This window comes from Rhagoletis pomonella, unplaced genomic scaffold (genome assembly GCF_013731165.1).
Source record: "Rhagoletis pomonella isolate Grant_MI unplaced genomic scaffold, Rhpom_1.0 Rhpom_scaffold_00008, whole genome shotgun sequence".
Classification (NCBI taxonomy): Eukaryota; Metazoa; Arthropoda; class Insecta; order Diptera; family Tephritidae; genus Rhagoletis; species Rhagoletis pomonella.
In genome coordinates, this window is record NW_023458562.1 from 47,764,001 (window position 1) to 47,787,438 (window position 23,438).

Here is a 23,438-nt window from a genome sequence, read left to right on the forward strand (position 1 = left end):
TCGTTTCGTTTGTACCACAAAAAGCTATATTTACTTCACAAAAATTCAAACTTTTACCCACACCGAATTGGTATCAAGCAGGTCTAAAAGTTTTATTTTTCTTTACTTTAGGACAACTTACAACTTTGGCAACTTTCTGACATATTTTTGGCTGCTATTTTCTACATATTTTACTTCTTGAATTTTTTGAATTGTTTTTATTTAAATTTTGATAAAGTTTCGTCTGAAACCGAAGTTCTTAGTTTTTTTCCAAAATTTTTTACTGCCTCCAATGTTTTCTGCAGCCGAGTTCTAGTCTGAATAATTCGTATGAGGTTATATTTTGCTGAACCTTCGGGTTTAACATTCTAAGCACTATTTATCGAACTGGTTTAAAATATCGTTTCCAATTTTGATTATTTTCAGTTTATACTGTACAATTTCAAAGCTCTTGGCCTAACTAAATAAAGCTGGCATGTGGTCGAACAAACTTTAATACATTTTTTTTTTTTACTCGAATATTTGGAGTTACTGCTGTAAATCTTGTAAAACACGTTCAATGCTTGTTTTTCAATCAAAACTAGCCGAAATTGAAACTGATCCAAATGTTATTAACATTTTCATCGTTTGAATACTTGTTTTTTCCATTCAAACTGGTTGAAATGGAAACTGGTTCTAACCTTGTATATCACTTTCGTTATTTGAATACTTGTTTTCTATCGAAATCGTTCAAAATTTAAACTGGTCTACCTTCTAATCCCATAAGCCTTTAGTTTGACGGACATCAAAAAAGGAGAAGGTTATCGATTCGTCGGAATATTTTTCAACCGACTTCAAAAAAAATTGAGAAGGTTATCGATTCGTCGGAATATTTTTTTTTATTACCACGTTAACCGATTTCGATGACTTTCTATCCGAAAGGTGTTGACTCAAGGGTGGTCCCATACTAATTTAGTTTAGATCCGATCATTTGGTCATGAAGAAAGTAACGGTACTATTAAATTTTTATATGAGGATTGAAGTCGGTTTTGTAAAAATTACTTGTTGTTTAACTGAAATGGATTTTTTTAGGTTTCCCGAATTTGTGTTCTTGTATTTTTTATCAACCAAACTTTTTCCAAAGCATTTCTAATTAAGTGTAAAACATTTTGTTTCTTTTCCATTTCGATTTCCTATTTCGTAAAAGAAGAATACATGCATCTTTAATTGTAAGTTAACTGCGTAAAGTGCATAAGAAATCGCTTCAATCGTACATAATTGTAAATAAACGTAACTGTAATAGGTGTACTCTTTTGAAAAACCAGTAATCGCTTAAACTCCCTAAACTAAACGTTTCTAAAAAAAGGCAGCCTGCCCTCCAACACTAGAGAAATATCCACTATAGACCTTCTTTTCGTGCTCGTCTTCAAACTAACACGTAAAACTAAAACACTATCGAATACCTCCACTCGTATCCTGTCGAACTAAAAACTAAAAATTAAACAAAAAAAAGTTGTACATTAGTGTAGCTACACAGACCTATGATAGTGAAGGAAAATAAATGTTCAAATATTGCATGTGTATATGTACATAGTTGTATTGCCAAATTGCGGGCGGAGTGTGGTTCATTGAACTTAAGCGCTGGCTGTGAAAGTCTGCCATATTTACACGCAAAACAATTTATTCTCAGCAGTCGTCACTTTTTCACAGCTTCACTGAAGTTGATTTAACCGCTCTCGCAAGGCAATTTGGAAGACGTATCAACATTCCTTACAAAAGCGCACCATTTACGAAAATCTTTCAAGTTAGAAAAAAAATTTTTTTTTTTTAGTGTTTTAAAAGAATAAAGCCAAAAACTGCAAAGAAAACGGCAGGATTTTGAAACGTTTAATAGTGTTTAATAGTAGTTGAAGAAAGAAGTCGATAAACTTGAAGCAGTCAGCTGTAAATGTAAACCACTCGTGTACTTTCTCTGTATGTTGTTGTACTATTTAAAAACGGCGCACACCCAAAAAATGAAGTAAATAAAAATAAAAAAAAATGGAAAATTAGCTTAACAATTTCAGTAATAAAAGAAAACTGTATTTAGTAAAAAAAGTAGCATGAGCGAAATTGCATAGTAACCTATGTATGTATGTGTGAATTTTGGCGGAGAGCGCACGGTAGTATATTCAAAATTATAAAATAGCATATAAAAATGTATAAAAATTTGCGCTTGCCCAGACACACAGAGGATTGTGTAATTTGTATACATTTAGCAAAAAAAAAGAGGATTAAACAAATAAAGTATGATTATATAAATATTGTACTAAGATGTAGTAATAATATAGGCATTTATTACCTTATAAGTCTAAATCAAAATGCAATGCAAATTTATTTTCCAATTGTGCAGTAAATCAGCAAAAAAAAAACGGCGATACGATAGTCTTGTAATTAAAAAAATATTGCTTAATTAATTTTTGTATATGTTTTGTAAGCTTTATAAGGCAATTCATTGCTGTGTATATTAATATTTTTTATTATAAATTGTTTTGTGCATTTATTTGTTATATTTGTGTTTTTCGTTTTACTAACACGCTGCCATAGCCCTATGTAACTTGTATATTTGAAATAAAAAATAATGTAAACGAAAAAGATTAATACTACATACATAAGGTAAAAAGAAATATATATACAAACACTAAATCGAAATGAGTATTGTGTTGTTGCCGCAGACGTGAGCTAGGAGTAAATACTGAAGAAATATTGAATGAAGAGATGCTGTAAACACTTTAAATGTATATGTAAATTAGCTGTAAGTTTCGGCGTATATTATAAATATTAAATGAATAAATAAATCTATATAAACGTATATTTAAAATAGAAAAGAAAGCAAAAAAAAACAAAACAAAACGAGAAATGTATCAATCAACATGTTTGTGTCGCTAAAAGTGAGTGTTTCGAAAATTGATGATGCGCTAACATTTGCCCGCAATTGCAATGCGTAGACGCGCATGGAGTTAAAAGTTGAAATCTGGTCGGTCCCTTTTTGTATATTATTGAAAATCTATAAAAAAACGTTTATCGAAGAAATTCACAGAACACAATATAGAAAAATGAGCAAAATACGGATTATAAGAAAAAAGTATATAGCAAAAAATGTTAATACATTTTTTCTAAGAGTAAGTAAAAATATGTATATTTAAATATACTAAAATCATTTTAATGTAATCTTTGAAAGGTGTTTTATTTGTGAAACGGGTGGGAAATTAGCGGGAAAAGTAAAATATAGCTGTGCAGACACGAAATTTGACAAAATTTGGTGCGAATTCAAATGGACGGCCCGAAATTCTTTGAAAATCAATTCACTCGGCGAAAAACCGACGATTTCAAAAGTCGCGCGCACCCTACTACCGCGGCGCAAGCACAAATTTCGATTTCCCCGATATCAATAGGCGCGCAGAAGTGCACAGTATATGGCTGTCATGTGGAAATATTGCGCAATATTTTTTACGTTATTTTGCAAAATAAGGACACCCTGTGTTTCATTACCACTACAACGCCGTTAAATAGCAACAGACAAAAGAAAAATAAACATTTGTGTAACTGGTCTATGCAAAACACCGCAACATTTTTTAAACACTTACAAAACAAATTTGCAAGCATTTTAAGTTAAAACTACTTTAAAAAGAACCAGCACTGTATGTACTTCATTAATACACATACTTGCCATCTTTTGGATTTTTGAAAAATCACTTCTCAAGCCTCTACAAAATGACTGAATTCCAGTGGCCATGGGAGTACACATTTCCACCATTTTTCACGTAAGTCAGCTAAAAATAATCCCGAAAATTTTTAATCACAGCTACTGCCTCTTCCACATCACCCAGTTTACAGCCCCACGAGGAGACACGCAATCAACAAATAAAAGTTTGGTCTGATCTCTTTCTGCGCTACCTCAAGCATTTGAACAAATTCCAAGTCAATATCAACGAAAATGGGTTTCCACTTTTCTACAATGAAGCATTGAAGCGACGCTTGTCAGCCGAAACTATATTGCACATATTGGAACAGCTGCAACGTACCGGACATGCAGCTCCGCTAGATAAACGACGCGTGGAATGGCAAGTGTATTGGTATACATTGGAGGAATATGCGAATATGGTGTATGACTGGATACAGCAGACTGGACAAATGAATACGATTTGTACATTGTATGAAATTGCATCTGGTGATAATTCCGAGGGCATGGAATTCCATGGCATAGACGAGGCGGTGCTGTTGAATGCGATGCGCGTGCTAGAGAATAAAGGCAAATGTGAGGTGGTGCAATTGGATGATAGTTATGGCATAAAGTTTTTCTAGGGGTCTGTGCTTTCTTTGCTAGTTCCATATGTGTAAATAAACTTATATTAATTAATGTCTGTCAAGGCTTAGGAAAGAAAATTACAAATCTGCTTTAATCGAACGATTGGTTTTTTAACGAAATAATAGACATAGGTACGTATTATTGCAAATAATCATGATTTTTCGCAAAATGTAAATTTTTTTTAACTTTAACAATGCAGAAGTGTTTCTTTTCCATTTTGTTCTTATATCAGCTGTTCGATGGCGCATAATTAGGTCTGTTCGTCGACCAAAAAATTTTTACGAATTATGATTTTGCCCAAATCGCGTTCGTGCAGACCAAAAAATTATCAATCAGAGCAGTTGCAAATTCTTGCTGGAATAAATAAGTCCGTTAAATTAAAAATTAATAAACACGAACGATTTTTTTTATGAAAAAAGGAAGTAAATATTTGTTGATATAATTAATTTAGTAAATTCCAATGATTTGAAATTAACTCGCAATGCAATTGCAACCAGAGTCGATATAAAGAAGCCGACAGCTAGTACGATAAGGAAATTGAAATGTATATTAAAGAAAGTCAGAACAACAAAAAATATGCATGTATATCCAGTTTTTTCCATCTGAAAGAATTTTAAAAATTCTATAAAACTTTATTGTGTTTGAAATGCAACCGTGGAAACCAGCTGGCAGGGAAACTTGCGAATTCCTACAAATTGGCGTTCGTGCAGAAATTAGCGAGTTTCTCAACATGAGAGAGAATTTGAGAGAATTTTTTCTCATTCTCTGATATTTTGAGTGTTGGATAATTATTGCTGAATTTTCAACGTACAAACGTACCTCACTCGAAACGATAGTTGAAACCATCGATAGTACTATCGTCGGAAAGGTATTGATTTGAAACGCGCAATTGCGCAAAATTAATAAATTTATAAGATGTATAAATTACTTTTTAAACTAAAGAGATTATATAAATTTTTTTTAAATTTGAGTGCATCAAAAACAATTTCTTATAATAATAAAATAAACTTTTAATTTATGCGTCTGAATTATATATACTTATATACATATACTTGCATCCACTTAAATAGCGACAGGTAAAATCTGTACTTATTCTTTATATAGAAAAATTTAATTCGGATTTTGTTTGTCCCTTTTGGAGTGCAAAGAAGTGAAATTGGCTATAATAATACATTTCTAGTACAACAAAACAAACAAAAGATATTCGTTTAAATTGACAACTCATACTTATAAAAGTTCCACTGGTATCAAATACGGAGGCGCATATCAAAATCCGAACAGGGGAAATTATTAACATATTACCAAGTTATAAGAAACCGAATAAAGTACTGGTCAAAATAATAGCACTACAACATTTTTTAGCAGTTTTGACTTTTTATTTGTTTGACTAGTGTCTACTATTTTTGTATAAAAAGGGTATAAAACATAAAAAACTACAAAATAATTAAAATTTATAGCTTATTAAATTTTACTATAGCTCAGTGTAAGCATATAGTTGCAAAAATTCCAATGACTTGAAATTTTTTTGCCGACAGTTGTGATTTTTTTTTCATAAAAAAATTATTGTTATGTGTAGGAATGTAAAGAGACATTGTGAAGTTTCGCTAAAACCGACATCGATAGTTTTCAAAAACTATCGATAGTAGCGACAGTTTCCAACTATCGATAGTATCCCAGCTCTAATTCAAGCATTCTATATTTTCTGCAGCAATTCTGCGCCATGATTCAATTCACGTAGATATATCAATATTACGTTCAACCATTCGTTTAAAATGCCAGATTTCCTGCAAATACATTAGAATTTACGAAAGGGATTTCACTACTAATTGCCTACTTGCGTACTTTTCTACTACCATTTTCGAAACAAGGGATTGCATTCTTGCCCTTTCTCTGTCCTCCGTAAATGCAACCTTTTGTAAGGGAGTGTCAAACCGCAGCTGTCAATAATTATCTAACCTTGTATTATTGAATCATGATTCTGCGCTAACTATCTGCATAATTTGTTTATTTACTGAGTTTTGTAGCGATAAATGTTGTTTTTTTCTATAACTAATTGCATCAAGCTAAAAAAAGTTACGCTCTCCAATTTAAAATGAGTGGAGTGGTAAGTGCATATATGTATGTAAAATTATAAACTAAATAATTTAAAATATTTTGTTATGTTATCTACACACAAGGGCGTCGATATTGAGCCAATAGTCGAGGTAGAAGAACTCATTAAGCCACATGAGCTAACGCTCCAGCATGCTCTTGAAATTTCGCCGTTAGTTAAGGAGCGCACAATAGGACCAGATCTGCCCGAATACAAACATGAAGAATCGACCAATAGTGCACCCAACAGTCCCAAAAATATTCCCGCGCAAAAGCTAAAAACACCAAAATCTCAAGAAAGTTCCCCAAAGCTGATAATACCCGTGCTGAAACCCTCACCAGTAAGTAGAAATAATGCAAGTGTAGACCTTTCACTCTAACCTCATTGCCATTGAAGTCCTTAGACTATGAATTGGTTAGCGCCACCCTCATGCTGCGCGACGCTGAAGAGAAACGCAAGAAGTTAGTGCGCCAGCAAATGCAAGACATGCAGGAGAAGCAACTGACAGTATTACGAGAAAATGCAGCACGCCTACGTGAACAGCAAAGCAAACAAATGCATGCGCTTATCGCGGAGAAGCAGCGCAATGACGCACACATACTAGAGGAGGCTGAAAGACAAAGCGCACTCGAGTTGCAAGAAATCGAAAGGCAAATGGGTGCCATGCGTCTGCAAGCCAAGCGTCAGCTACAACTTTTCTCTTTTCAGTGTGTGGCAAAATATCATAGCGTTTTTCGCAGCAAATATGAAGCGGTTGCAAAGGCACTTATCTCCATTGACAAACAGGCGCTGCTCTCGTGTAGCGATTACAATCGTCAATTGAAGGAACTTGTCGAGCTTTTCGAACAGTTAACGACCAAAATAAAGACAGACGAATGCGGTGCTACCGAGTTGAAACTGGCCGACAGTCTGTGCAACAAAATGGACGCTTTGTATGCGACAATTCATGAGGATTTGGATAAATTAGTGAAGCAGCAAGAACAAGCGAGACAGGAAGAGCAACGCAAAGCTGAGGAGGAAGAGCTCGCTGCCGCATTGGCATTGTCACGATCAGCATTTGATGCGACACAAGTGGAAGTATCAACTCCAGCAACCGCCACAGTGCAGGCACAGGCGCCTCCACAAAATGAGACAGCAGAGCAGAGTGGTCAGGCGCAGCAGGAATCAGCAAACCAAACACAACAGTCGATGCAGTTACAACAGCAGCAAACACAACAGCAACTGCCACAATCATCGGCACCGACAAACGAAGAGCCAACCGCTGCTTTGAAATTCTATCAAGAGATCTACAGCTTTTATCAGGCAAAGGTAGATAGCGTGAAACCTCTGCAGTCCGATGAAAATATGAAAAAGTATCGATTCGCATGCCAGAAAGCGATCAACATACCATTAAATGCTATATCGGCAGTCAATCCACAGCATTTGCAGGTTTGTATGTCGCTAAGTGCAAATGTTAAAATTTTCAAAAAAAAAAGTACTTTTTCCCCCAACTTATTAGGATAAATTCGAACGAATTTTCAACTTTCTCAATGGACAACCGCTAAAAACTGCTGATGGGCAAGTTAGTGTTAACGATCATCCGTTGGGCCGCAATTATTGTCTGCTGTTGACCGCGAAACGATTTGTTAACCAAGGCGAGACAGCTATTTCTAGCAATCCCCAAGCCGCCTTTCCAGTTGCATCAGTTGTGGTCTCTCTCTGGAAGCTAATACCAGATTTTGGGAAACTTTTCCTTGCGTATATCTTCAAGGAATCACCGTTTCTTGTGCCGCTACGTGGCAAATCCGTAGAAGAGTACAACGACCTCAAACGACAAGCGGGCATTACGCGCTTATATGCTGCTGTAATGATTACGAATGGACGACGGGCTGAAGGCCCAGATCACCCGTATGGACTTCAGCATGCTTGGCGCTGGCTTGTGGACTTTAGCAGTCTCGAACCTCTGCCCGACATAAGTGCGACATTAATTTTGGAGATGCTGCAGACGCTGGGCTTTTCTATGTGCCGCACGTACGGCAAACAATTCACCAAGCTGCTGTTGTATATTTCACGCGATTATTTTGCTAGGCTCGCACAAGTGGATGAAGGTGGCCCACGCACGCGCTTAGAGATGCTCTTAATGGATTACTTGAATCAGAAACAAATTTCGGCGCCACAAGGTACGCTACCGCCGTCATTTTGGTAGTCAGCGTAAGAACGTTTTAATATTTATAAGGTTTTAAATAACTAATGTTAATGGATGAAATGAGCTGCAAATAAATTTTCAGTTAAGAACCATTAACCACATTTATAGGGAATTTTGTAGTTTTAATAAATTTTTGTAATTCAACATTATATCATTTCAGAAAAGCTACTAGTTACTGTAATTACCTTCGATATTCTCTTGAATTTTTAGCAGATCACGTGCAATTGCTGCTATTAAATAAACTGATATTTTAGCCACTAAGAGAAGGCGCAATAAAATTACATTTGTGGATTTTGTGGTTTAGTCGTCGTCGTCGTCGTCATCATCATCGTCTTCATCATCAATATCCAAGTCTTCTAGCTCATCGACCAGACCCATGAAAAGTTCCTTATTGATAGGTGCCGCATCATTCGCAGGTGTACTATTTTCATCATTTGTTTCTGCAGCGGCCGCAGCTGCTTCCTCTTCTGCAGACTGCTTCGCCGCCGCATCGGATTGCTCCTGCAAACGCGATTCAGAGGCTACAGTTCCCGTTCCATCAGCTTCTTGTGCTGCCAATGAAAGTGCAGTCAAATCCAATTCCTTGAATTCCATAGCGTCTTCGTCATCTGAACGCGCATAGTTATCGAATGCTGCATCACCATCCTCCATTGGACCGTCGTCGACAAGATCAGGATTGAAACTGAACATTTCCCTACCAGAAATGCCAAATTGTTTGCCCTTGCTGAAATCGCTTTTCTTCTTTTCTTCCTCAGCAGCCATTTTATCTTTCTTTTCTTGTATTTTGCGTTTCTTCCAAGCCAAAAACGTTTCCAGCGTGACGCGTGTTTGATTTGAGCCCAATGCAGCACGCTCTCTTTCGATTAAGTCGACCAAGGAAATCTCGCTGGGTTTGTCATCCTTCTTCTTATCCTTTTTGAGCACATATCCTTGAGGTAAAGCGTGGCGGTAGATACATTTTCCGCCGTTAGGACATTCCCAAAACCAACCGTATTTGGATTTTTCAACTGCTTCCAGGAAGTATTTACAAATCTTTAAAAGGAAACGGGAATATAATTTTTAAATAAGAAAAACCATTTCGATTTTCTTACAATATCCGTGGTTGGTCTTTTCTTTTCTTCGGAGTGTTTCTTATCCACAACTTCCTTTAACTTGGCGTCATCCCAATTGGACATATTGTCATCAGGATCATCATCGCGCATATCTACGTATATTGAACGCTTCTCCGCCTATTGGAATACAATTAAAATGAACATAAAGTTATATTTTATATTTAAATTTTTTCGTGCACCAACTCCCGCTTACCTTTTGTTCGATGGACAAGTCGTGTGAGAACTTGCACCTATCACCCTTAGTACAGCTGCCCTGCTTGAAGAACGCACACACCACAGATTTTGGATCTGTACCCTTCTCCACTTTCTGCGCTTGCACAGGTCGGAAAATCTTCGCCAATTCACGCTGTTCTAGCAGTTTTTTCTCCTTTTCTTCCTTTCGTTTATCGACATCGGTACGTGGGTGCTGGCCGCCAGACTGCACTTGCTTCTGCACTTGCTGTATGAATTTTTGCTGTTTGGAGCCTTTCTTGTTCTTCAAACCAAAAGTCTTATCCTGCATTCAGTCCCCAATTTATTTGATTGTGAGGTGGCGGTGCACAAGAATCAGTATAAGCAGTGAAAAGTTAGGTTAGGCATACTTGAACATTCCGTCAGCGGGGATTCCAATGTGAATTTGTACTTACCTCAATGACCTTCTCCTTCTTCTTTTGTTCGGTCTTTTTGCTTGCAGCTGGAGCTTTTTTTGGTGGCATTTTGGAAACAATACAGAACTTTTTAGCTCTATAAGTTTATTTCGCCCGTGTGGCTAAATGAAAACAGTTTATAAAGGAAATCAGCAAATTACGCTAACAACTGATTGTCAAAAGTGGACATGCAAAATGTCAAATTTTTGTAAACAAGCCGTATTGCCATTTCAAAAATTTAGAACACGTGAAATTAGGGTAAATGCGCACTTTAGGTAATAAACGCTAATAGCTAATAGACGCTACTGGCTACTGACTAAAAACTTAATTAGACAAATTAAAGAAAAAAGCAAAGCAAAATAATTTTCATCTACCTTGATCTACAGTTATAAAAACATAATATACACATCAGTATATTAATAGATTTTCCTTAATTCGGAGACAACTATTAACTTGCAGGAGCCTACCTCCCGATGGAGGCTAGGTCTAATGCCCGAAGGAAAAAGCTCAAACTCAGAATATTAGATAATTCTAAGAATGCGAAGCTGCGATGTGCTGAACTTTTGATAAAGGGAACTGACACTTCGATGGAATGCGTAGTGAATGTTGCCCCATGGACGGACAACTTCTGAGATACTTCGCCGACCTAAACGGGGTTAGATCGCCGAAACAACAGCCCTTGGTCGGGTGAAACCCGAGTCATTCCGGTACGTAGAACCGGCTGTCGTGGGAATGACATAGACGAGACAGAGCTTCATCTGCCTCGGGAGACACGCACTACACTCGCTCAACTTCGCTCCGGCTACTGCAGCAGGTTAAACTCCTACTTGAGTAGGTTGAATGAGGATGTGCCGAACGAATGTCCGGCATGCAGAGAGACCCCACATGACTCGAACCATCTCTTCGCATGCCCGGAAAACCCGACAACCCTAACGGCCTTGTCCCTGTGGACAGATCCCACAGAAGCTGCACGCTTCCTAGGGTTGCCGTTAGTGGAACTTGACGACAACGACTGAGATACCAACCGATCTGGGCGGGGCTATTGTAGCCGCTACAACAACAACAACAACACTTCGATGGAGGTAACAGGGGGGTTGTGCGAATCCGAAGAGATGTCGCACGAGGTTTCATCTGTGGCTCCTTCGAGTAATATAAAGCATCCAATGCCAAAGCAAGCTGAAAAGCATACCTTTCTATATGATCCAAATGACCAGGTAAAGTTCATTGTATTTCTAGAAGTAGTGCCCGACGAGAAGGGGTTAAGAAGGAGGGTCCTCTCTAACCTCTTCTTTATGGAGCTTATAGATGATTTGTGCCTAGATGGGCTGTCCGACCTCAAAGCCTTGGGGAACGGGCGAGCCAAACTAACTTTTGATCGTGCAAGTGATGCAAATGATTTTTGTAACCGGACATGACTTTAAAAGTAGGAAAGCGCTGGCGTATATACCCAGATCATTCACAGAGAAATATGGTATAATCAGAAAGGTTCCTCTAAAATATACAGATGCCTTTATATTTGAAAACATTGAGAGTGAAATCCCTATTATATCAGTGAACAGACTAAGCAGAAGAGAGTTATGTAGGTGCATATGCGAGGTCGACTATTTCGTTCCCGCAGTCAAGCAATGCAAGAAGTGTGGTAGGTTGGGACATATAGCAGCTTTTTGTAAGGCCAAGGAGGCCAGGTGCTTACAGTGTGGTATAATTCCACGCTGTGACCCTGCGTGTGGCCAGATGAAATGCCTGTTGTGTGGCGCAGGAGATCACACTTCAGAAGTGAAGTCATGTCCGGCCCGAATCAATCGGCAAGATATAAAAAAAATTATGACCATAGAAAACATCTCATACCTTGAATACAGAGAAAAATACGGATCTCAAAATCGTTTTGCATTGCTAGAAAATTATGAAGAGGAGTTTCCGAGCACAAGCAGACAAAGCGTACGAAATACGCAAAGAGACACACAGAGTGAGGTTAACAAGATTCTAACCAAAACTAAATACAATAAAGTTGTAAAGGGCGCTCTTATAGGGCCGCAAGAAAAAATACGCAAGGAAAGAGTGGTTAATACAAACCCTGAACCGCTAGGAGTATGCCTAGTAAACCCACACAGAGTTACAGAGCTAGAAAGAATAATAAACGAACTTAATAAAATGTGTGCTCATCTATGTAAGTATGTGAAGGAACCAGAAAGCATTGAAATGTTCAACAATTTGAAAACTAAGTATAACCTTCTAGATAGCCGCGATAACGTGGCCGATGCTGGTGACAATTTAAATGAAGTTTCTACAGTATAATATTCAAAGTTATAGAGCTAACAAAAATGATCTCGAATATTTCATAAATAATAATAACATAGATTTTGTAATATTGTCTGAAATTTTCTCATTCAATGAAAATGATTTTAATTTAAGGTTACTCAACTACAATCTTGTATACAAATTTCGTCAAAGCAGGTTTGGTGGTGTGGCCATAGCCATTAAAAAGAACATCCGCTTCAAGAGAGTACGACTTGAAACTAACTATGAAATACTAGCAATTCGTACAACTAACCTCAATATAAATATAAATATTATTTCTATCTATTTTCACCCCAACATGCATCGATCAGATTTTATGAATGCGTGCAATGTAATTTTCAATTTTGCAAGTAAAAATAACAATAAAATTATAGGCGGAGACTTTAATGCACGATGCTCGACTTTTGGCGATACCGTATCTCTACCGAAAGGAATATTAGCTCTGATCCAATACTTTTCGTGAAAAATCCTGTAAAACTGTCAAACAGCAAAATTACTCTCTTAAGTGAGAGTAAAAAGTGAGTAACAACAAAAAGTACGGGAACAAAAAACCATTTTTCCTGTAAAAACGTCAACCAGTGATTTCTTGACACTTTTCATGATTTTACCAGAAGAAAAAGTTCGGGTAAAATCTTGCAACTTCATTCTCTACACAACTCTCCAAAAGTCGCTCTCATTTACAGGATTTTGGAGCACGGGAACATTTTTCCTGCAACTTCCTGCAAGTTCGTGTAAAATCCTGTAAGTTCATGGAGTACTGGATCAGAGCTATTGCTTAATGACATGCTAAGAGCAACTAACCTTGTTTGTTTAAATAACAATAAGCATACTTACTCTCAATCGTTCCAACGTGCAGGAACACATAGCAGCGTTTTAGATTTAACTTTTTCTAACCTTTTAACAAATGACTTTTCTTGGGATATCTCTAATGCATATCTGGGTAAAAGTCATCATATCCCGATTATATTTGAATATCAGTCTTTAGCACCTCCACAATTCATAACCTTTAGATCTAACAAAAAACTCTACGAATCAATAACCGGCCTTACACTCCCAACCTCCATTCATGATATAACAGAATCTTTCAAAACAGCTATTTCAAATGCTATGATGCAAGTCCCCTCGGAAGAATGTAAGACCCCGAAATCATGGTGGAGCGAATCTCTTGCTCGCCTATTCAGGAGAATGACAGCTGCACGAGCTAAGTTAAAACGATTCTGCAATCCAACTAACTATAACCATTATACAGAAGCAGTCAAAGTTTGGAATGAGGCCAAAAACAAAGCTAAGAAGGAATCAAAGCAGGAACATCTAAATAACATAAGTAAAAGTAGCTCCGGTAGAGAATTCTGGACTTCAGTCCGACGTCACAAAGCTCTGGCGAGCAGCCCAAATATACGCGAACCTTGGGACTCATCTAAAAAATCGAATTTTTGATACATTTGAAAGAACAAATACCCTTATACTAGGTTCACATATAAGTAGATTATCCTCATTTTCGAGCTTAACACCCTAATCTGTAATTATAACAAGAGATTAGCCATATAAAATTAGTCCCTTGTTAATCTGTAATTATAAAATAATCTCAGATTAAACCGATAACTTTTCGGTGTGCATCCTAGTTTTATCGCTTGTTTTTCGAAGAAGAGGAGAAATGGCAAATGTAAAAGTAAACAAAAATGGACGCTAGCAAGGAAAAAAGGGGTTTTAAAGGTATTTTTTAAATAAATTGTTAAGGTAAAATATATCTATATTGCTTAATATAGCAGAAAAACGTGATCACGGTGGCACAGAGAAGAAACATAACTTTTCCTTGAGATGTGAGAATAACAAGCACAACAAATTTGACGGCTAATCATCTGAGATTTGCCTGTGTAAACGGGGTGATTAAAAAACGAGCTTTGATTGAGGTATATCTATTGATATGTGAACATAGTTTTAGACATTCCAACCTACAATTATGTGCAAACAGTTTGCGAAAACATTACACCTTTCGAAATAGAAGAGCTATACGATGTACTTAGAAAGAAGACGAAAGCGACTGCTGCGGGACTGGACGGTGTAAGATATGGCATGATAAAGAAACTCTCTAAATCCAACTTGGAGAAGTTGATGGGGGCGTTAAATACCTGCTGGTTAAGCAATATGGTTGTAGAGGAATGGCGTAAAATAAAAATTGTTCCCATACTTAAAAAGGTCTTAACTCCAGCTGCATTAAAAACTATAGACCAATATCACTTTTATTGGTTTATGCAAAACTAATCAATTTAATGCTTAAAAACAGATTGGAAGATGTGGTAAACAACCTGAATTTCCAGCCTAAAAGAAGCTATGCGTATCGTAAAAGAAAATCAGGATCTATGTGCATTAATGAATTATGTCACCTAATAGCAAAGCAAAAATGCATGGGACGCAAGGTAATAATGATGTCGTTAGATATTTCAAAAGCTTATGATTGCGTAAACTTACACAAACTCAGTCAAATTTTTGAACACTATAGCATACCAAATGAAATGTCATCCGGGATTTTAAATATTTTTCACAAAAGAACTCTAATGCTAGGTTCCGACTCTGTCACTGTAAATGGAGGTATTCCACAAGGATCATGCCTCAGCCCAATAGTATATAATATATACACGACACCTCTTCACTCATTGCAGGATGAAAATACGGCAGTTTTCCAATATGCGGATGACTTCCTGATCGTATCTTTTGACTATGATTTTGACTATACAGTTCAAAACCTTTCAACAAAAGCATTGGCCTTCAATGAAAAATATGCGAATTAAACCTGAAATTCAACTTACTAAAAACTCAAACAATATACTTTGCTAAAGGCTCCAACAAGAAGGTAGATATAAAAATTAATAATATAGACATCAAGCAAACAAAGGTCATAAAATTCCTTGGAAGGTACATTAATAACAGTTTATCTATTCACAATCACTACGATAATATCATAAAGGATAGTACCTCAAATTCAAATGCGGTGAGAATGATGACTGGTGTTAATGGTGGACTATCTCCGGGACCTGCAGTAAATCTATATAAATAATTGGTAAGATCTAAATTAGATTATGCTAGAACAACCACATGCCACTACGCTAAGTATTTTGACAAAAGAATTGAAGTTTTTCAAAATCAACTATTACGACGATGCTTGGGATGTACTCCCTCAACCCCTTATCATGTCTTGTATGCATTATCTGGAGGATTACCCTCAAAGATGAGAGCAATCTTTTTAACATCTAAAGAGCTCATAAACATAAAATTTTACAATTACCAACTATATCAAAAAATCGCAGATGAGCCTTTAGTAAGGTCTAGATACAACTTCTGTTACAACAAATTTAAATATATCTTTGACAAGATAGACAAAAATACTAAATATATAACATCTCATAAATGCCATGTTGACTTATCTATATTGTCGCCCATCTCTGCGACGAAATCGAATGTAGCAAAAGAAACTATAAAAGCTCTTTGTCAAGAACGCTTAGACTGGTATAAAGACAGAAACTATGAAATATTTGCAACAGATGCATCGGTTAGGGACAATGTTTGTGGAATAGCGGCGTATATACCATCAAATAATTTATCGTATATATACAAAATAAATGATAAAATTTCTTCTCTATCGGCAGAGTTGATCGCAATTAAATGTGCTGTACTTGTAGCAGCAAAAAGCAATTTAAAAAAGATCGTTATTTTCACGGACAGCAAATCAAGTTGTATTCTCTTGAAAAAACAATGCAAAGAAAATCACACGGTTGCTCAAATAAACAATATTATCTACGAATCAAACATCGAAGAATGTAGCTTTGTGTGGGTTCCTGGGCACTCAGACTTTACCATCAATGAAAGAGCGGATAGGGCTGCAGGGATTGCTGCAGTCAGTGGGATCACCATAAGTGTTTGTTACAATAGAAATGATGCGTTGCGTAAAATATACAACTACTGCGAGATGAATGGATTCAAGAATATAAACGTATCTCTCAAAGCAAGGGAGCCCTCTTTGCTGAAATCTTCCCTGAGCCTCCATCGAAGCCGTGGTATCACAAAACTGCATTATCTGTGGAAAGCATAAAAATAACTAACAGACTTTTATCTGGACATCGATATGACAGAAAATACTTATTTCGTATAGGCGCAATTTCAACTAATATTTGCCCTCATTGTAATTGTGAAGAAAGTTTGGAAAACACAGTTTTCTTTTGCAGTAGATTTAACGCGATTAGGCCAAGCTTCCCATTTCTTTCCACATTCCATACACTTAAAGATATTATTATTAACTAGAGATGTGTCTATTATGTCTAAACTGGTACGCTTTCTGAAAGAAGCGGATATTAAAGTTTAATTTCTCGTATATTCAAGTTGTATGTATGTACATACATGCACAATTTGTGAACCGATCTGGCAATATGGTCTCTGTACCACCCTGGCCATCATATTAAAACCCAAAAAAAAGGTAATAAAAGAGTATCGGGCTTATTGGAACTTTTATGTTTCTTATTGTGGCGAATATTGAGGCAACTCGAAACGAAAATGAGAAAATTTCAGAATGTTCGACGAAAGAGTTAAGGCCGGTCCACATTAGATCTTTCGCGTTGGCTTGGCGTTGGCGTTGACAGAACGCACGTTAAAAGTATGCTTGCTACAATCCAGGCTTAGCAGCGAATGCTTTGACCACTAAATTAACCCCCCTGGGTTAGACTCTATATCAGCCTTGAGCAGAAGGGTACGGAGCAGATGTAGCCCAGAATCGAGCAACGTTTGACGGCTGTCGTGGGAAACAGGGGGTACCACAGGGTGGTAAAACACTATTTTTCACAGAGTATGATCTCCATTAACAATGCATTAAAAATAATGGGGCATACTCGTAGATGAAATAAAATCTATCCTATGCTGCTTTTTTGACAGATTTTCCGTTGAAGACTAAGTCAAAAAGTTATAACCAGGGAACGGATTTTATGAAAATTGCCTTTTTTTGCTACAGAGATATAGTATATTATATTAAGAATGTCCACGATTTAGCTTTCCCTGATTCCATATATACACATTTGATGTTGCCTTTTTTAAGATATTTGCCCTTTTTTGCCTTTCCTACCTAACAGGCCAGTACGCAGCTCTCAAGAAAAGCAAAAACCATATAAAATGACGTACAAGAAATGGATAAGAAATTTTCTTGTGTCAAATTTGCTTAAGGCAGTACGTAGGTCTTAAGAAATTTGCTACGCTTTCTAGTACGGTTTTCTAAGTTTTTTTTACGAAAAAAGAGCACAAGGCAACCCATTTGCAACAGAAATATATGTCCGCTCCAGGCAACAGGGTGTGAAGTATCAGATATCAAAATTCCTTGAACACACACACGAAATTATGCCAATTTTTTTCTTGAGAGCTGTATACTGGCCTTTAGTTGTAAAGGGCAAGGAAAAAGCCCTTATTCCTGATAATATGAAGGAATTGTCCCGCTGAGCGCCAACTACCGCGGGATCAGCTTCTAAGCTTATGTTACAAGGTCTTATCAAGGGTATTGTGTGAAAAACTGAAGCCACCTGGACCGTAGACCAGGTATTCGCAATACGCCAAATCTTGGAAAAGACCCGCGAGAAAAGGATCGACACTCACCATCCATTTGTCGACTTTGAAGCCGCTTTCGACATCACTAAAAGGAGTTGCCTATACGCTATGTCTGAATTTGGCATCCCCGCCAAACTGATCCGGCTGCGTAAAATGACGTTGAACAATACCACCAGATTCGACAGAATTGGGAAAGACCTCACCGAGCCGTTCGCCACCAAAGGGGGTTTCAGACAGGGCGACTCCCTTTCAGGTGACTTCTTTAATCTGATGTTGGAAAATATAATAAGAGCTGCAGAACTGAACCGCCCTGGAAGAATCTACAACAAGAGCATGCAATTGCTAGCTTATGCCGATGACATCGACTTCATCGGTAACAAAAACAGCGAAGTCTGTTCTGCCTTTTCCAAGTTGGATAGGGAAGCAATGCGAATAGGTCTGGTGGTAAACGAGGACAAGACGAAGCATCTCCTGTCCTCAAAGAAACAGTCTGCACATTCGCGCCTTGGCACCCACGTCACTGTTGACAGTTATAATTTCGAGGAAGTAGAGAATTTCGTTTACTTGGGTACCACCATTAACACCGATAATAATGTCTGCATTGAAATCCAACGCAGAATCACTCTTGTCAACAAGTGCTACTATGGACTGAGTAGGCAATTCAGGAGTAAAGTCCTCTCTCGATGTACGAAAACCACGCTCTATAAGTCACTCATCATGCCCGTGCTGGTATATGGCGCAGAAGCATGGACAATGACAACATCCGATGAGCGGCTCTTGGAGTATTCGAGAGAAAGATTTCGCGGAAGATTTATGGGCCTTTACGCGTTGGCGACGTCGAGTACCCCAGACGATAGAACGATGAGCTGTAAGATTTACAACGACATGGACATAGCATAGTGCAGCGAATTAAAATACAGCGACTCCGCTGGCTAGGCCATGTCGTTCGAATGGACACCGACGCTCCAGCTCTGAAAGTATTCAACTCGGAACCCGCTGGTGGTAGTAGAGGAAGAGGGAGGCCCCTACTGCCATGTAAAGACCAGGTGGAAAAGGACTTGGCTTCACTTGGCATTTCCAATTGACGTCAGTTGGCACAGAAGAGAAACGACTGGCGCGCTTTGTTGAACTCGGTCAAAATCACTTAGGCGGTTACAACCCCAAATAAGAAGAAGTAGTACCGATTTGGAGAAAATTGTTCCGCTGAATATTTTTTTAAAAGTCGGTACGTATTAGTGTCCCGATTTTTCATATTTGTACCCATTAAATCCCGATAATCAGTGTTTTCTTTATTAATTTAATAAGAGCTCCTGTACTCTGGCCCAAAAATAATTTTTTCGCACTTTCGATATCACAAAGGGGAGCCATAAACATAGCCAGCATCTTTATTTTCTATGATCGGTGGTTAAGTTCAGCAGGGATCGAACCCGCATCATCGATGTGCAATTAAGTAAGTTGATTTTAGGTGAATTTTTTATGGAAGGTGTTTCTCATTTTCTTCCTACAAAAAAAAATTTCACACATATTTTTTATGGAAGAAAATGAGCGAACAAAAATTTCAAAAAATTTAGGGTAAGTCGAAGATACTTCAAACCTGCACTTTAAATTGAATTGGTGAAAAACTGCATACTCAAAACAAGTCTAAAAAATGTGATAAAAGTGTTAAACGTTTTGATCAACATTTGTTAAAATTCGTAGATTTTTTATAAATGTTCTTATAAAGTTTAAAATTTTTATTGAAATTTTTTTTAGATACAGATAGATTTAGATTTTTTAGATTTTTTTTAGTAAGTTACATTTCCCAAAAAAATTAATATTTATGTAAACATGTTTAAACAAAGAAAAGTAGTCAAAACTTGCCAAACAGTCTTTTCCCCCCCCTTATTAACATTCTCGCCACCGTATATATGTACTGTGTGTATAAATTTTTGTGGTCATTTTGCAAGCTTTTCCCCTTTTTGTTTATTTTAAATAAAACTGTATTAAAAAATGTTATGTATTTTCATTCTAAAACCAAATTGTATAATGCTTTCGAAATGTTCCGATTTACCTACCTATTACTTGTTAGGGCCAGAAATGATACTATTTATGATACCACATTAATGCTATCTATTGTAAGCTTCTTTTTATAACGCGAGAAAGCTCCTTCTTTGAGGGTTTTTTCTATTTTTACTTTGGAAAAAACGAATTACATTAGTTTACGCGAAAAATTGACCTCTTGAAAATAAAAATATTTTCTAGGCTACCTTTGGATCGTTGTACACGAAAAAATACCTACCCTTTTTTCAAAGAAGCGTTTTGGAGGTTTTTTCGAAAAACGTGTTTTTTGTCAATTTTGCAGTCATTCGCTAATACCCCATGGTTTATCGAATTAAAAAAAAAAAAAAAAATTGGTTGAAAAAAAAAAATTTGTTGTAATCAAAAATATCAATTAACGACTAATTTTTAAGCAGAAAACAAAACCGACTTCAATTCTAATATACCAATTTAAGATTATCGTTAATTTCTTCATGATCCGATGACCGGATTTAAACCAAATTAGTATGGGACCTCTTGTGAGGTAACACATTTCCTTTAAAAATTATTGAAATGGGTTAACGTGGTCCAAAGGTTATGCGGTAACATACATAAAAAAAATGTTCCGACGAATTGATAACCTTTTCCTTTTTATGAAGTGGATTAAAAATATGCAATTTTCAAAATATGCTTCATAATTTTACCTTTTTCGGATTTTGGTCGCTAGTAACACTGGGTCATTCCATTGAAAAGAGGAAAACGACACAAATTTGCCATTTGGCTCGTTTTGTGAATTAAAACCATTTTTGAGTTTGTCGTTTAATTCTTTTTTGGTTAAACTATCTTATTTTTCAAACAATTTTAGGCACTTGGAAGGCGGCTTAAAAATTAGCTAAAAAGAATAAAAACAATTAATTTTTTATTTTTATTTGCCGTTTGACTCGTTTTGTGAATTAAAACCGTTTCTGATTTTGTCGTGATTTTTTTGTAACTACCTTATTTTTTAAATAATTTTAGGGACTTACTAAGCGGGTTAATAACACAATGTAAAAGCTTAAACAGTTTGATTGAGTTGATCCGGATCAACGCTGCCGTCTGTTTATGCTTTAACACTGATCATGAACTTTTTAAGTGACCTAGTGCTGGTCGTAGGGCTGGTCGAGTAATTCACGAAACTGCGTTTAAAATTTTTGTAACACCCTCAAATTCTCAACTTATTCTTAGAAAAACCTTTTTTACATGACTTCCCACACTAAAAAATTTTCAGCTCGGGTATTCTTTTACACAATTTTAAGTTTTTAGATGGCTTTAACAAGAAGAATATTTGTACTATTTGAAAAAAAAAATCACTTTTGTGAGCACATTGTAAATATTTGGATAATTTTCGGAATAAATCTGAAGTTTACCACAATTTTTATTATTTTTCTCTATTTCTTATTTATGTCAACATTTCTTTTAGTGATTACTACAAAAAGAATATTTAATTCCGAGTGCAAAACTAGGTATCATTTATAAAACACTGTAGACAATTTTGGAAGATACGAGTTTTCTAAAAATTTGAATCAGTTCAATTGGAACCACTTTGAGGTTTCAATAATTCGGATGGAAACATTTGAATTTGTCTCTATAAAAAAATGGCATAACTTCATAATCTTTTTATTGATTTTAATGAATGGTACACTGTTTTACTTGGAATTTAACATTCATTCCGAAGTAGTGAGACTATTTTCTTATGAAAATTTGGCAAAAAATATCGTAGAAGTGGAAAAAATAATAAAAGTTGGTCTAAAATTCAGATTTGTTCCAAAAGTTTTCAAAATTTTACAATGTGCTCACAAAAGTTATTATTATTATTTTTTAAATAGTACAAATATTCTTCTTTCTAAAGACATATAATCATTTATAATTGGTTAAAAATTAACCGAACTAAAAATTCTTTAGTGCCGGAAGTAATGCGGAAATGGTTTTTTATAAATAAGTTGAGATTTTAAGGGTGTTAGAAACATTTTGCAAACACTTTCGTGAATTAATCGGCCAGCTCTACGACCTGTACTAGGTCACTTATAGCGTTTTCTTTTCTCGAAAAAATTCTGCACTTATTCTGCCTTGTGTTAGCGCTGTCACATTTTCATGTTCTTTTCTCAGCCCTATTCACAAGGCCTCGTGTTCTTTTCTCAGCAAGTTGCGCTCTGATCCGGCGAAAGTGCTGCCTCTTCTGCCCTCAAATCAACGTGAGGGTGAGAGTTGAATAGTAGATTTTTAATTTAATCTTGTAAAAGTTCAATTATTTTCCCTATCAGAAATAAGTGTTTTGCTTTAAAATTGTTAAAGACTTACAGGCCAAGTGAATAATTCAGCTTTGTTAAGTTCTATAAATAAATTGTGATGGAGTAGTACATTTTCTGTTTCATTCTCATATAAAGAATGCAACATTTACTCAGGTTTCAGGGCAACGCAAAGCAAGAGTTCCCATATAAAAGGGCAGAACCTTTTTTGAGAAAAGAAAACGCTATTAAAAAGTTCGTGGAAGTTTTTTTATTTTTTATTTTGTAACACCGTGTAATTAATTAAAAATAATAAAAGCAATGAATTTTTTTGTTGCATAATTTTCTATGTGGCTCGTTTAAAAACGGTTTTAAGTTGTTTCATTCGCCTTTTTAATTGGAAAAAAACCTTATTTTCTTATATGTGACCTGGTCTACGGAAAGGGGGCTTAGGTGTCAAAAAATCAATTTTCACTTTTTGGTTGATTCGGATGGAAGATGAGATGCTTTTTCACGTGGTGAAAAGCAGAAAATCCTAACTTGCTTAGAAGTGTACTAAAAATGTAGAGAAAGATACAGTAAACGTCACTTCTTCAGTGTTACTTTTTTAAATGTTCCACACTAGCAACTTACACGATGAACTATAATAATATTCCGACCAACAACAACACTTACTGGACCAACAACAACACTTACTGGACCAACAACAACACTTACTGGACGTCCGGCGCGGAGAACAATTAACGAGATAATTGGGGTGTTCACAGTTCGTTCCAAATAGTGTCTCAAAATGTAGACGTCTACATTTTAAGACGTTTTCTAACCGTAAAATCTGTGGTGTTGTTATTTCCCATACAAAATTGGAAAACGACGCCGTCTACATTTTGTCACACTCAAAGGTATGTTTTTTACGCGTCTACATTTTGCAACCTCGCAGCAGGGTTGCATTATGGCAATAC

The 23,438-nt window shown here is 36.3% G+C and overlaps 3 protein-coding genes across 3 annotated transcripts; 2 read left to right on the plus strand and 1 right to left on the minus strand.

The window, feature by feature from the left end:
- Window positions 1-3,499: 3,499 nt before the first annotated feature.
- LOC118745027 (vacuolar protein-sorting-associated protein 25) lies at window positions 3,500-4,642 on the plus strand. The gene is made up of 2 exons (XM_036478546.1): window positions 3,500-3,761; window positions 3,828-4,642. Exons 1-2 carry the CDS (start codon window positions 3,712-3,714, stop codon window positions 4,300-4,302), a joined length of 525 nt encoding a protein of 174 aa, XP_036334439.1. The 5' UTR covers window positions 3,500-3,711; the 3' UTR covers window positions 4,303-4,642.
- Window positions 4,643-6,291: 1,649 nt separating this feature from the next.
- On the plus strand, window positions 6,292-8,695 carry LOC118745028 (nucleoporin Gle1). The gene is made up of 4 exons (XM_036478547.1): window positions 6,292-6,410; window positions 6,484-6,738; window positions 6,795-7,826; window positions 7,897-8,695. Exons 1-4 carry the CDS (start codon window positions 6,399-6,401, stop codon window positions 8,581-8,583), a joined length of 1,986 nt encoding a protein of 661 aa, XP_036334440.1. The 5' UTR covers window positions 6,292-6,398; the 3' UTR covers window positions 8,584-8,695.
- On the minus strand, window positions 8,685-10,481 carry LOC118745030 (zinc finger CCCH domain-containing protein 15 homolog). The gene is made up of 4 exons (XM_036478548.1): window positions 10,322-10,481; window positions 9,889-10,191; window positions 9,675-9,812; window positions 8,685-9,615 (listed from the first exon to the last, which is right to left on the minus strand). The coding sequence occupies exons 1-4, from the start codon at window positions 10,388-10,390 to the stop codon at window positions 8,884-8,886; spliced, it is 1,242 nt and encodes a 413-aa protein (XP_036334441.1). The 5' UTR covers window positions 10,391-10,481; the 3' UTR covers window positions 8,685-8,883.
- Window positions 10,482-23,438: the final 12,957 nt, after the last annotated feature.

Excerpts from the sequence above, each read along its gene's own strand:
- LOC118745027 (XM_036478546.1), top strand. The coding sequence starts at position 3,712 with ATGACTGAATTCCAGTGGCCATGGGAGTACACATTTCCACCATTTTTC. Across the intron at positions 3,762-3,827 it reads ACATTTCCACCATTTTTCAC|TTTACAGCCCCACGAGGAGA; the intron begins GTAAGTCAGCTA and ends CACATCACCCAG.
- LOC118745028 (XM_036478547.1), top strand. Across the intron at positions 6,739-6,794 it reads CCGTGCTGAAACCCTCACCA|TCCTTAGACTATGAATTGGT; the intron begins GTAAGTAGAAAT and ends TTGCCATTGAAG. Across the intron at positions 7,827-7,896 it reads TCAATCCACAGCATTTGCAG|GATAAATTCGAACGAATTTT; the intron begins GTTTGTATGTCG and ends CCAACTTATTAG.
- LOC118745030 (XM_036478548.1), bottom strand. The coding sequence starts at position 10,390 with ATGCCACCAAAAAAAGCTCCAGCTGCAAGCAAAAAGACCGAACAAAAG. Across the intron at positions 9,813-9,888 it reads ACTTGTCCATCGAACAAAAG|GCGGAGAAGCGTTCAATATA; the intron begins GTAAGCGGGAGT and ends GTATTCCAATAG. Across the intron at positions 9,616-9,674 it reads AAAGACCAACCACGGATATT|ATTTGTAAATACTTCCTGGA; the intron begins GTAAGAAAATCG and ends TTCCTTTTAAAG.